Source organism: Epinephelus lanceolatus, chromosome 15 (genome assembly GCF_041903045.1).
Source record: "Epinephelus lanceolatus isolate andai-2023 chromosome 15, ASM4190304v1, whole genome shotgun sequence".
In the NCBI taxonomy this organism is placed as follows: Eukaryota; Metazoa; Chordata; class Actinopteri; order Perciformes; family Serranidae; genus Epinephelus; species Epinephelus lanceolatus.
In genome coordinates, this window is record NC_135748.1 from 42,942,971 (window position 1) to 42,955,652 (window position 12,682).

Consider the following 12,682-nt stretch of genomic DNA (forward strand, 5'->3'; position numbering starts at 1 on the left):
ACCACAGCCGCCTGAGGGAAAGCTCCGCTGAGAGCCGAGGTGGTTTTGTTATGACAAAAGGCCTGTGTGGTAATTAATAAGGGCCTGGGGCGAGCTGATGGTCGGGGGACGGCAGCTGTGGGAGGCAAAGAGGCTATAAAACACAGACACAAAAAGAGACAGAACAGGAATCAAGTTTTTGAGTCCTTGAAGACAGAAAAGAAGAAAAAATGAGTTGTAAGAAAAGGCAGGAGAAGTACTTAGTCCTGGGTCCTATCAGACTGTCTCGCAGAGGAAGATAAGGGAAACAGATGAAGGACGGATGGGAATGTAAAGACGGCGAGTGACACAGCGAAGGATGAAAGGAAGAAACGGGCTCAATCCTCAGTGCTATCAGAAGGAAGGGGGAAGAGAAAGAAGGAGGGAGAGCACGGGGAAATGCAAGAAGAGACACCAGACTGCACTTTAAACCCAGACCGCACAGACAAGATGCATCAAAAAGGAAAATAAAACTCAAGAGTGGCGACAAGAAGAGCTGCAGAACGCTTCTGAGAGCCGAGGGATGAGACGACGTGCAGACAGGAAGATGATGGAGGAGGAGACGCAGATGAGAGGGTGAGAAACAAACACACAGGACTGAGAGGACAGATGGACGGACACACAACGAGGACGGAGAGATGAGGGACGTCTTTACAAGTCAAGCCGTCCTCGTCGTCACGTTTCTGATGCAGCCATGAAATAATTACTGTAAACAAATGAGAGCGTGGTCACGATGAGTCCGTCTCTACATGAAGACCACATGTCCCATCATCCCTCATTCCTCTCCTCTGTCACTGTCAGGCCGAGCTGTGATTCTCCTCTGAGGATTCACTTCTGTCTGAAGAGGAAAAATGTCACTTTGTTCTGTCGCAGAGGAAAAACTGCGTCTGTTTGTTTGTCTGAAGAGTTTTTGTGTCGAACAGAAACACAGGGAGAAATTTGGGGAAATTATTCTCGAGTCAGAATGTGATGAACAGTGACTGACAACAACTGTAAACACTGATCCTCAGGTTTTATAAGTAGCACGTCGTCCACACTGTAAACAGCAGACTGAAGGCTCACAGAACGAACCATGACTCCTGAACCAGCTGTGTGTCAGTTAGCTCAAGTTAAAGGGATGGAGAAGAGGGGTTACATGAGGTACTTCTCCATCGTTAGCATATCACATTCAGTAGATGTCAGTCGGTACGTCTCCAGTTTGGTGGAGCAGGCTGGAGTCTGACACTGAAGCTCAGCAATCTACTGCGGTGGACGCGTCAGCAACAAGATGCTTTTATTTTATTATTTTTGGTGATGTGTTATTTTTCCTGATGGAAGCATTTGTCACACATGGTGTGTCCAAGGACCGTCAGAAATGTGAAAATCCATTGATAATTTTTGTTTTTACAGTTTTTGGGTTGTGATCAATGAGCATGCCCTCCAAACCCCATGGAAGGCATGTTTTTCCAAAATTTAGAAAATCGTTAAAATTTTTCTGGAAGGACTGAAAAGTTAAAATTATTGGGAGGGCATATTTTCTTTAGAAATTGTCAAAATTTGGAATGCAAATAGCCAAAAATTTAAAATTATATTTTCTTTAAAAATCTGCAAAATTTAGAACCTCAATTTGAAAAATGTTTGGAAGACATGTTTTCTCTCTAAAAAAATTCAAAAGGAAAAAAACAAAAACAAAATACAATCATTCAAAGTTGTATGTCCCTCCCCCAAGCCAAAATAAAAACATAACTCCCTGTGAGAGCGGACTCAGAGAGCTTCTAGTACTTTCTTATACAAAGTTCAGTCTTTAAACTGATTTAATCAGACAGTTTTAATTACTTGTAGCTAATTAATCAGAAATAAAATATCAAACTTTTATTTCAGGCTATTTGGGGGGTCATCAGTTCCACTACGACACACCTGGTGGGAAACAGACGTGGGTGTCTAAGTCATCATTAAGTCTCAGCTTCCACCTGTTCAGACGTAAATTCAATCCAGAGTTTTAAAACTGAAAAGACGGCAGCAGTTTGACACTCGGAGTGAACATAGCAGAAGTTGTGTTTAAAATAAAAATGTGTCCGTATGGATTCAGCCTCAGTAACAACCCAGGGTCCACCTGAACTACTGCTGTACTGTGGTGGTGCAGATTTCTTAAATGCAGTTAATTAAATCACCGTAGAGGTCTGGTGCTCAGTGTCCCCTCCTCCTGGCTCACAGATGAGCCCTGGCTAAGCTGGCGACATCTGAAAAACACGTCTTTGTTTCTGTCTTGGCCTCTGAGTTCATTTTTTTAGCGTGGCTGTAAGAGCTGTGTGCCTCTCCACAGCCGATGAGTCGGCGCTCACACTGTAACAGGGACGAGAAAAATGAAGCTCCTCCAGAACAATGACAGAACGCCCCTGCACAGACAAGTTCAGGCACGATGCCAACTTCCTGTCATCTGCGGCTCTCTGTGAGATCCTTCACTGTTAGTGCCAAAATCTGGGATGAGACAATGCAGGTGTTGATATGTATTTATGTTTCTGTTCTCAGACGACTTTATGCAGGAATAAAACACTGATTTGACTGATGGACTTCTGCTGCGGCACAGAAATTACTGTTTACCTGCTGAGGAGGCGGCACTTATGAGCCTCCATCAAATCACTGATTTATATTTATGGTTGTTTGTCAGACGGCAGAAACAGAAACACATGATGTGACGAAGATCAGTTAATGTCGGCCTGACACCAAACGACGTTTCAAGCAATTTGTTGCAGACAAATTTCCAATGTTTGAAATCAAATCTTCAGAGTTTGACCTCAGTTGGTGTTTTCGCTCCTGTGATCAGGATCAAATCAAAGCTGAACATGTTGGGAGGCCTTTGACTGTCCCAGAGGTTTCTGTTTTATCTTTTATTTGATTTCTTCTTTTCTTTTTTACTTGTTTAATTATGGGGCAGCAGCAGCTCAGTCCGTAGGGACCTGGGTTGGGAACTGGAGGATCGCTGGTTCAAATCCTTGTACAGACCAAGCATGGAGCATGGACTGGTAGCTGGAGAGGTGCCAGTTCACCTCCTGGGCACTGCCGAGTGCCGTCTGAGTCCGAGTTCATTAATATAGGCCTATATTTTATCTCCAAGTGCACGTCACACACTGAGCGAGCCGCCTGTTAATGACGCTGTGGGCTAATGGGCATGTAGCTACTTCCATGTTTCAGATGATACGTCATGTTTGTAGTCGACCAATGAAGATGAGTTTACATATCACCGTGGGTTCGTCCTTCACCTTCTCAAAATGATCCCACACTTTGGATTTCCTGCCCGACATGTTATTAACTAGCCTGTGGAATAACCGCAGGTACCAGCCCTGGAAATTAACCTGACTCCTGTCTGACTGCTGAGCGTGGACACTTCCTGTGTCTGTCCTTTCAAAGTAAAGTCACACATGGTCCAGTCATATACAGTCCAGGCCAAAAGTTTGGACACACCTTCTCATTCAATGCGTTTTCTTTATTTTCATGACTATTTACATTGTAGATTCTCACTGAAGGCATCAAAACTATGAATGAACACATGTGGAGTTATGTACTTAACAAAAAAAGGTGAAATAACTGAAAACATGTTTTATATTCTAGTTTCTTCAAAATAGCCACCCTTTGCTCTGATTACTGCTTTGCACACTCTTGGCATTCTCTCCATGAGCTTCAAGAGGTAGTCACCTGAAATGGTTTTCCAACAGTCTTGAAGGAGTTCCCAGAGGTGTTTAGCACTTGTTGGCCCCTTTGCCTTCACTCTGCGGTCCAGCTCACCCCAAACCATCTCGATTGGGTTCAGGTCCGGTGACTGTGGAGGCCAGGTCATCTGCCGCAGCACTCCATCACTCTCCTTCTTGGTCAAATAGCCCTTACACAGCCTGGAGGTGTGTTTGGGGTCATTGTCCTGTTGAAAAATAAATGATCGTCCAACTAAACGCAAACCGGATGGGATGGCATGTCGCTGCAGGATGCTGTGGTAGCCATGCTGGTTCAGTGTGCCTTCAATTTTGAATAAATCCCCAACAGTGTCACCAGCAAAACACCCCCACACCATCACACCTCCTCCTCCATGCTTCACAGTGGGAACCAGGCATGTGGAATCCATCCGTTCACCTTTTCTGCGTCTCACAAAGACACGGCGGTTGGAACCAAAGATCTCAAATCTGGACTCATCAGACCAAAGCACAGATTTCCACTGGTCTAATGTCCATTCCTTGTGTCTCTTGGCCCAAACAAATCTCTTCTGCTTGTTGCCTCTCCTTAGCAGTGGTTTCCTAGCAGCTATTTGACCATGAAGGCCTGATTGGCGCAGTCTCCTCTTAACAGTTGTTCTAGAGATGGGTCTGCTGCTAGAACTCTGTGTGGCATTCATCTGGTCTCTGATCTGAGCTGCTGTTAACTTGCCATTTCTGAGGCTGGTGACTCGGATGAACTTATCCTCAGAAGCAGAGGTGACTCTTGGTCTTCCTTTCCTGGGTCGGTCCTCATGTGTGCCAGTTTCGTTGTAGCGCTTGATGGTTTTTGCGACTCCACTTGGGGACACATTTAAAGTTTTTGCAATTTTCCGGACTGACTGACCTTCATTTCTTAAAGTAATGATGGCCACTGGTTTTTCTTTAGTTAGCTGATTGGTTCTTGCCATAATATGAATTTTAACAGTTGTCCAATAGGGCTGTCGGCTGTGTATTAACCTGACTTCTGCACAACACAACTGATGGTCCCAACCCCATTGATAAAGCAAGAAATTCCACTAATTAACCCTGATAAGGCACACCTGTGAAGTGGAAACCATTTCAGGTGACTACCTCTTGAAGCTCATGGAGAGAATGCCAAGAGTGTGCAAAGCAGTAATCAGAGCAAAGGGTGGCTATTTTGAAGAAACTAGAATATAAAACATGTTTTCAGTTATTTCACCTTTTTTTGTTAAGTACATAACTCCACATGTGTTCATTCATAGTTTTGATGCCTTCAGTGAGAATCTACAATGTAAATAGTCATGAAAATAAAGAAAACACATTGAATGAGAAGGTGTGTCCAAACTTTTGGCCTGTACTGTAGGTTTGGATTTATTGTGACAAGGTGCAGCTCCTCATAGAGTTTCATGCTTTTTTCTGCAACTACGCGACCCATGTTGCCAAATAATGACCTTTCTGGTCGACTAACGTTTGTTCGACTGTTGGGAGGAAGCCCTAACAAACACACAAAGACTGCCACAGATAAAATCAAAAATGGTTTCTGCGCTGCTAAATAAAAGTATTTTGGATATTATTCTGACTGATGGAGTGAGAGTTGGGAGGAAGCTGAACAGAAGAAAGGAAGTGAGTTAAAAAGCATAAAGGAGCTTCATGAGACGGAGGGAGGAGGACGGATCAAGGAGAGGGGGGTGTAAGAAGTCAACAACAATCAAACAAAGACAGACGACGTGAGGAAAGAAAACAAGCGAAGGATTCAGTGTCTGCATCTTACCAGACTGTCCTGGAGGAGGGATGCCGCCGGTGCCCCTGGGTAACCGCACAAAGATGGAGAGCACGGCGGCTTTGTTGCCAAAGCAAGGCTCCAGGGCGATGGGTTTTGGGACGGACTGCAGGAAGAGAAAGGAACAGAGAAGAAGAAAAAAAATTACACATCACAATCCTCCCAAATCCTGGTGAACACACATTATTTTCAAAGACGTGGATAACGGAGGCTTTGATGTTACTCTTCCTGTTTGTGTCAGCAACACGCCTGCGACCACAGAGAAATAACTCCAGATGCACACACTGATCTGAGCCACAAATTGGATCCCCCCCCCACACCTTCCCAAAATCCCCCACTGTGCACAATTTCATGACAATGCCGCCTGTGTGCAGCGCGGGCCGTGACTGGATATCAAGTGGCGGCCCTGGGAGCGGAGATTTGTGTCGGCGGTGCTGGCGGTGCACTCCTGTCGCTGCAGGCTGCCTGACACACCTGACTCCCTAATACCAATATCTCCTGTTTATCAGCAACTCATCCATATGTGGGGATGAGTTTCCCGCCTGTAAACACTGGCCGAATCCGCCGCCGCTCGTCTCCTACAATATTTATGGCTTTACCTCGACGGAGGATATGGATATGAAGAACGCCGCCATGACAACCGCATACAGATACAGAAGCTGAATATCTCTCCTCGCTCTGTGTTTCCTGAGCCGGACAGGAAACTGGGCCATGGCATGGTTTCACACACTCCTGACACTGACTCTCAATGTGCTCACACACACTAACTGACACACACACACACACACACACACCTCTGAACACAAGTTCAATCCCTTCCCACGCTGGTCTTTATACTCTGGAGAGTTGAGCTTAACGCCCCAAGTGGCGACGCCGCAGGAGTGTGACGCACACTGCAACACGCACATTTTTCACACTCACACTTTTCGCCTTTTCACACAAAAATTCGTCACAGCTGGTCTCACACACACACACACACACACACACACACACAGTAATGATATTCAGGCTCTGACCCATTTTACACAATTATTCTGCGCTGCGTCTCTGAGGCTTACCTTTCATAGCAGCATGATACACAGGATGTCACACAGGTAGCTGGGGAGGTGGCACAAAGACCTGGATGCCTCCATGTGTGTGTGTGTGTGTGTGTGTGTGTGTGTGTGTATGGTCATGTTGTAACTGAGGGGGGGATCCTGTATTTGTTTATGCTCCTCCACATGTGTATCGGCCTATTTATAGCGTGTGTGTTTCCACATGTGGTCGTGTGCAGCTGGCTGCGTTCGTCCGACAGTGAAGGGCATCTTATCCTCTGTTATTTGCGCTGCGTGTGTGTTAGTGGATAATAAACCCTTTCAGACACACACACTCCGCTCAGTAAATGTGCTGTAATGTCCATCTCGTGTTTGAATAAGAATCCAAATCGGTTTTCCTGAAAGAGCCACGACTGCAATCTGACTGGGTCGGACGTTTGAACATTTCTATAGCGCTTCAACACAGCTGTGAATTCTGAGGATGGAGTTATGGCTCTCACAAGATACAAGAGAGAGTCTCTCTGGGTCTGCACAGAAGTGGGGGATGGTGTGTATCACCGCTACACACCACCTCAGCAGAAGGAGAGCAGGCAGCAGGTCCAGAGACAGACCCCCCGCCAGCAGCAGCAACATGAATCCAGCTCAAACCAAGCTTTCGTGGACCAGACCGCCCCGACATGTATATGTGACATCAATGCAACCATTCCTCCTCTGACCATAAAGAAACACTGTTCATCATATATACTGACAAACTGAAATCAGAACCCCTGACTCCATCTCGACCACCCTGCCCACACATCCTGAGGATTACAGGTCACAAAATAGACTCAGGTAAAGGAGGGAACCCACCAGAACTTGACCAAATAATTGTATTAATTATTCAAACAAATGTAGAAAGAGAGAGGGAGGGGAAAAGGAAAGAGAAAACAAAAAACTTTCTGCTGTAGTGCAACATTTAAAGGTACCATCTTATTTTTTATTGAGGGGTTCCTGTAGTGAATAAAAGGTTTGAGAGGACCTTTGAGTGTGTATTTGATTTTTGTCTAGCTTTAACAAATAACCCCAAAACTTTCTGTTGCTGCTGTTACACAGTTTGACCCAGCCCTGTCACTGATCACCAGCCCGCTGTGACACCGGATGCTGGGGGCCAAATTCAAGATGCTACAGCCACCGATTGAAGGTCTGTGTCCAGAGCTGCTGCAGACTTTACTCCGAGGAAAACAGTCCACAGCAACAGGGAGCGAGGAGAAGGGACTGTGGGGTGGCTAATGTTAGCTAAGTTTTATGTCTACGTTAACAACGTCATGTAACCCATTTCCAATATCAAGTGCGGTGTGCCTCAAGGGTCAATCCTTGGTCCAGTTTTGTTCTCATTACACATGTTCCCCTCAGGTTATGTAAGGCTCGTCATGGCTCCAGATTATATTTCGGATCTTTATGAACCTCTGAGTAGTTTGAGATTCTCGAGCAGAGGTCGTCTGTCTGTTCCAGAGTCCAGACTGAAAACTAAAGGGGACGTGGCTTCTGAAATCAGGGCCCCGAGGCTCTGGAACAAACTATCCGGGGATATAAGGCTGTCGTTTAGTCTCTTATGAACCTTTGCATAGTTTAAGATCCTCAGTCAGAGGTCGTCTGTTTGTTCAAGAGGCCCGAGGCTGTGGAACGACCTGCCTGTGAATGTAAGACTCTCTGTCTTTGGTTAAGTCTCTCCTAAAAACGTACTTCTATCAGAAAGCATATCCTGATTTTATCTGAGCTGTCTCACTGATTTTATTTCCCGTTGATTCTCTTGATTTTAATTTTCTTTATTTTATCTTCTACCTGGAGACACTGAAGCTTGTTTCTCCCTGTGTTTTAAATCTGTTCAGTTGTGTTTGTAACTGTGTTGTGAAAGGTGCTTCATAAATAAAGTTTATTATTAATATTATTATAATTCTGATTGTTTTCTCATTCTTGGTCTGATTAACGGAGAGCAAGAGCGGAGCAAGGACAGCTGACTAGTTACGCTGCGTACATCTCGACAATGATATAAAATATGAAGTAAAACAACAAATGGAAACGCTGAGTCATCGAAGTGTAAACGAAGATCTCTGTTAGATCTAAACGTTCCGCAATTAAAACTACTCTGAGCTTTTACACAGTGTGCAAAACTTCCTGTCTGCTTCTTGCTTTAGTTTGATTTCTTAATTTAGCACCTGTAACACTTTTCTGGATGAGCGTCCCCTCCACCCTGCTTGTTACTGTATGAGGTGCGTGCATATGCCTGTGGTCATCTGGTGGGAGGAGCTTAGGACAGAGAGGAGAGTGTCTTTTTTTATTCCTGCACACGAGAGGCAAAGACACAAAGCTGCAAAAGAAACTAAGAAAAAGAAACACCACTGGAGCACCTCAGTAATCACCCGACCATCGTTTGCCTCCATCTTCAGACGGCATTAACGCCAACTGCTCACAGTGTAAAGCTTTACATAAAGCCTGTGAGGAATTAAGAATTAAGTCTGTTTGGATGCCGTCGGACTGAATTCAACAGGGAGCAGAAGTTTATATTCCTTCTGATGAGTGATTAAATTGATGAGAACATTTATGAGGGATGATCAGACGTGTAACGCCGGGCCAGCAGCTCCGTGTCTGATAAATAAAACACTGTTAATAATGTAAAGACAACACTCTGTATGTTTAACAGATAATAAAGCCAGAAAAATGACAGATTTCATGTCTGAAAGGGGCGCACAGTGTGTGTGTGTGTGTGTGTGTGTGCGCCTGTCTGGATGGATTCTGTCCTCTCTGTGTTCACATATGGACAAAGAAGGTTATACGGAGGTTGTGTTTGTGTGTGTATGCTTTGCGTGCATGCCTCTGAGCCTGCAGTGATTTTCAGCGTTGTTGATCGGGCGCTCACACACGTGCAACGTTCAAACCCCTCCCCCTCCACCAAAGACCTGACAGGAGGAAGAGTTCAGCTGCAGACAAATGGCCCGGTGGACTCAGACTCAGACTCGCCTGCTGGAAACACTGCAGTCAACGCAGCGTCGACAGCAGCAAGAGAACAGAACAAACACTCAGACACATGTTTGGAGAGCAGAGTCATGTTAACTCGACTGTGACGCCGGCATCGTGACGATAAATCATTAATACGAAGCTTCAACTTTGAGAAATGAGCCTGATTAATGTAAATACACAAAGAGAAGCTTTGTTTTCCAACCTCTCCATCTTCAGCTCCCTCCTTCAGGATGTGTCTTCCTCTTGTCAACTTAGGTTTATTTAAAAAGACAAAATTAAGACGAGTGTGTCCCAAAGGGCTTCACAGTCTGTGTGGCACATGACACCTGCCCTGAAACTCCACAATGAAAAACTTCTTATCAAAAGACAAACAGAGCGTCGTCTCTATTCATATGTGAGAAAACATTTTCTTTCACTCCCTTCGTCTTGTCTTTATCGTTTCTTTCCCTGCGTCGTCTCTGGAGCTCCTACTTGTACCATTTTACATCAACATTTATTCTACAAGAAATTTTAATGACTTTTAATTATAGGCTGTAAATATAATAATAATAATCACCATAAACAAACAAGACTATTGGCGAGATGACTGACAGCTTCTAACAACCAATCATTACACTGATGTTCCTTTCCTCCTCAGCAGTGTGAAAAAACACAGAGTGATAACAGGAAGAGCCGACGGAGACGAGGCGCTGCTGAACAGTGAGAGACGGGTTTCATGAGGAAACATGGTTTTAATTATGAGAGCGAACAAACAGCACTGATGTGTGAGAGACAACACGAATCATCTCACCTGTGGTCACATCTGTCAGCAGTGAATAAACAGGTACCAAAAGTGGCTGAACGCTTCATGTGACGCTTTTGTCTCGTTACGTGTGTGTGTCTAAACAAATACATGTCTTACATGAAGTGTAAAATGGACACAAGGAGGTTTACTACCTTAACTTTACGAGTCACTTTTAAGTTCTGATCTTGGAGATTTCAGTCCTGGTTGATTTGGGGACACACGTGGAGCAGAGGCAGGTGTGTGTGTCTGAACCCAATTATAGCTGCTAAACATGACACGACATGTTCCAGCAGAATTATGATCCGAACTCTAAGAGAAAATTTACAATGTAGTCCATGTTTCCCTGAGTCCATGAGGTTAGCACGTAGCTACATGGAACAGCAGACTTGTAACAAAGAATGACGTAACAGAGTATAACTGCACTTTCTACCATGAAGAATCACCAATAAAAGCTCCTGAACCAAAACTCTTAACAGCAGGAAACTGCTCAGTTAATGTAAAGTATGTAAACACTTGCAGTCTGAAGCAGACAAACTAAAGAAATCCATTACGAGTTAACGTATGCTTCCCTCATTGGAAACAGAGTATTCAGGGGACTTCCGCTTCGATCCAGCCCAAGATGGCAGCTTAAACGATCAGCTCCCGATCAACACTCGATAAAAAGTCCCGCATTTAATTATTTAAAAAGAAATAATTACGTCTGAAAGTGAAACTGAAATTGAAAGAAGATCAAGAAGACACAAATCCAACAAAAACTCGATGAAATGACTTGAGCTGGCCAATGACGATGGAGGAGACACGAAAGACACAGACGGTTATGAAGAAGATGGACATGTTGAGCCTGAAGGAGATCCTTAAAGTGTTCAGGAGAATTTTAAGAAGAAATGGAGGGAGAGCTCGATGACTTTAAGAGGGATATTATCCAAAAGCTCACAGACAAAATGAAAGCATCACAACCCACGAGAATAGAGGGAGCCCAACGGAGATTTGCCGAGATAGAAAGCTGGAAACAGAATTCAGAACAGTCTGAAGGTTTCTCACATTTACATACACCGATCAGCCAAAACAATAAAACCACTGACAGGTGAAGTGAACAACATTGATCATCTTGTTTCAGTGCAATGTTCTGTTGGGAAACCTCTGGTTCTGACATTCACATGGTTGCCACCTGACACACCCCACCCATGTAAACACCAGTGCAGACCAGGTACCCCCCTCATGGCAGCGGTATTCCCCAGTAGCATTGCTCCCCAACAGTGCACCATGCCACACCACAGATCTGCTCAGGAGTGGCCAGAACCTGACGGAGAGCTCAAGGCATCGACCTGGCCTCCAAATTCCCCACATCCCAGTCTGATCAAATATCTGTGGGACGTGCTGGTACTCCACCTCACAACTCACGGGACCCAAAAGATCTGAAGCCAACACGTTGGTGCCAGACACCACAGGACACCCTCCAGAGGTCCTGTGTCCATGCCTTGACAGGTCAGAGCCAAGTCTGGTCCAAGGAGGCCCCACCATGGATCGGGGGAACCTCTGGGGTACCAGCATGTCCCTCAAATGTTTGATCAGATTGAGATCTGGGGTATTTGGAGGTCAGGTCCAGGACCCAGGGTTTCCCAGCAGAACATTGCACTGTAACAAGATGATCAATGTTGTTCACTTCACCTGTCAGTGGTTTTAATGTTTTGTCTGATCAGTGTATGTTTACCTCATTATTTGAAACTTTGGCCACCTTTAATACGACAGAAAATAATAAAAAGCTGAATGGGCTCCCTTCACAGAGTCAGCTGTTTGTCTCCACCTGGCGAAAAAGCAAAAACCTCCTTTTGTTTTATACTTTAATAGTCAGAAAAGTGAAGACAGTGATGTGGGAGGAAGAGTCCTCTGATTAGAGGAGCTTAAAGTGTTTTTTGTTCTTTAATTTGGTAAACTTTAGAAAATCAGAGTAAAATCAAACTTCTATTAATAATTATGGTCAAAAGGCTCGTATCTCTGGAAGCTCTTTCAAGGCGCTTCTTTAAATCTCACGAGAGCCGTGGGAGTGAACCAGATAAAAGTATTCTGAATAAATACTAAGAGAGTTTTGTTTTCCATTTGATTGCAGTAAGAGCCGATACCGTCCCCCAGGACAATAAAATATCACTTACAGCTCTGTGTGATAAACGACTGACGACTCAGTGACTAGAAAAGAAGACTCGGTATCAGGATCATTTCTTTCTGTTGTCACCATCATGCTGCTGGAACATCATCATATGAAGCTTACACAGATTGCTGAAAAATGGGAATAAAAATACCGACAACTCTTCCAATACAACATTAGGTGGTGCAATATCACACTTGGCTAATTTTGCTCCTCGATCCCTCGGTACACGGAAAGATGAAA

At 44.5% G+C, this 12,682-nt stretch overlaps 1 protein-coding gene across 2 annotated transcripts in view; it reads right to left on the bottom strand.

The window, feature by feature from the left end:
• atrn (attractin) overlaps nt 1-12,682 on the bottom strand; it is a 225,786-nt gene that overhangs the window by 4,146 nt on the left and 208,958 nt on the right. For both annotated transcript variants that reach the window (XM_078175381.1, XM_078175380.1), the window contains exon 28: nt 5,473-5,587. In XM_078175381.1, the coding sequence (XP_078031507.1) occupies nt 5,473-5,587 (115 nt within the window). The remainder of the gene's footprint in view (nt 1-5,472; nt 5,588-12,682) is intronic.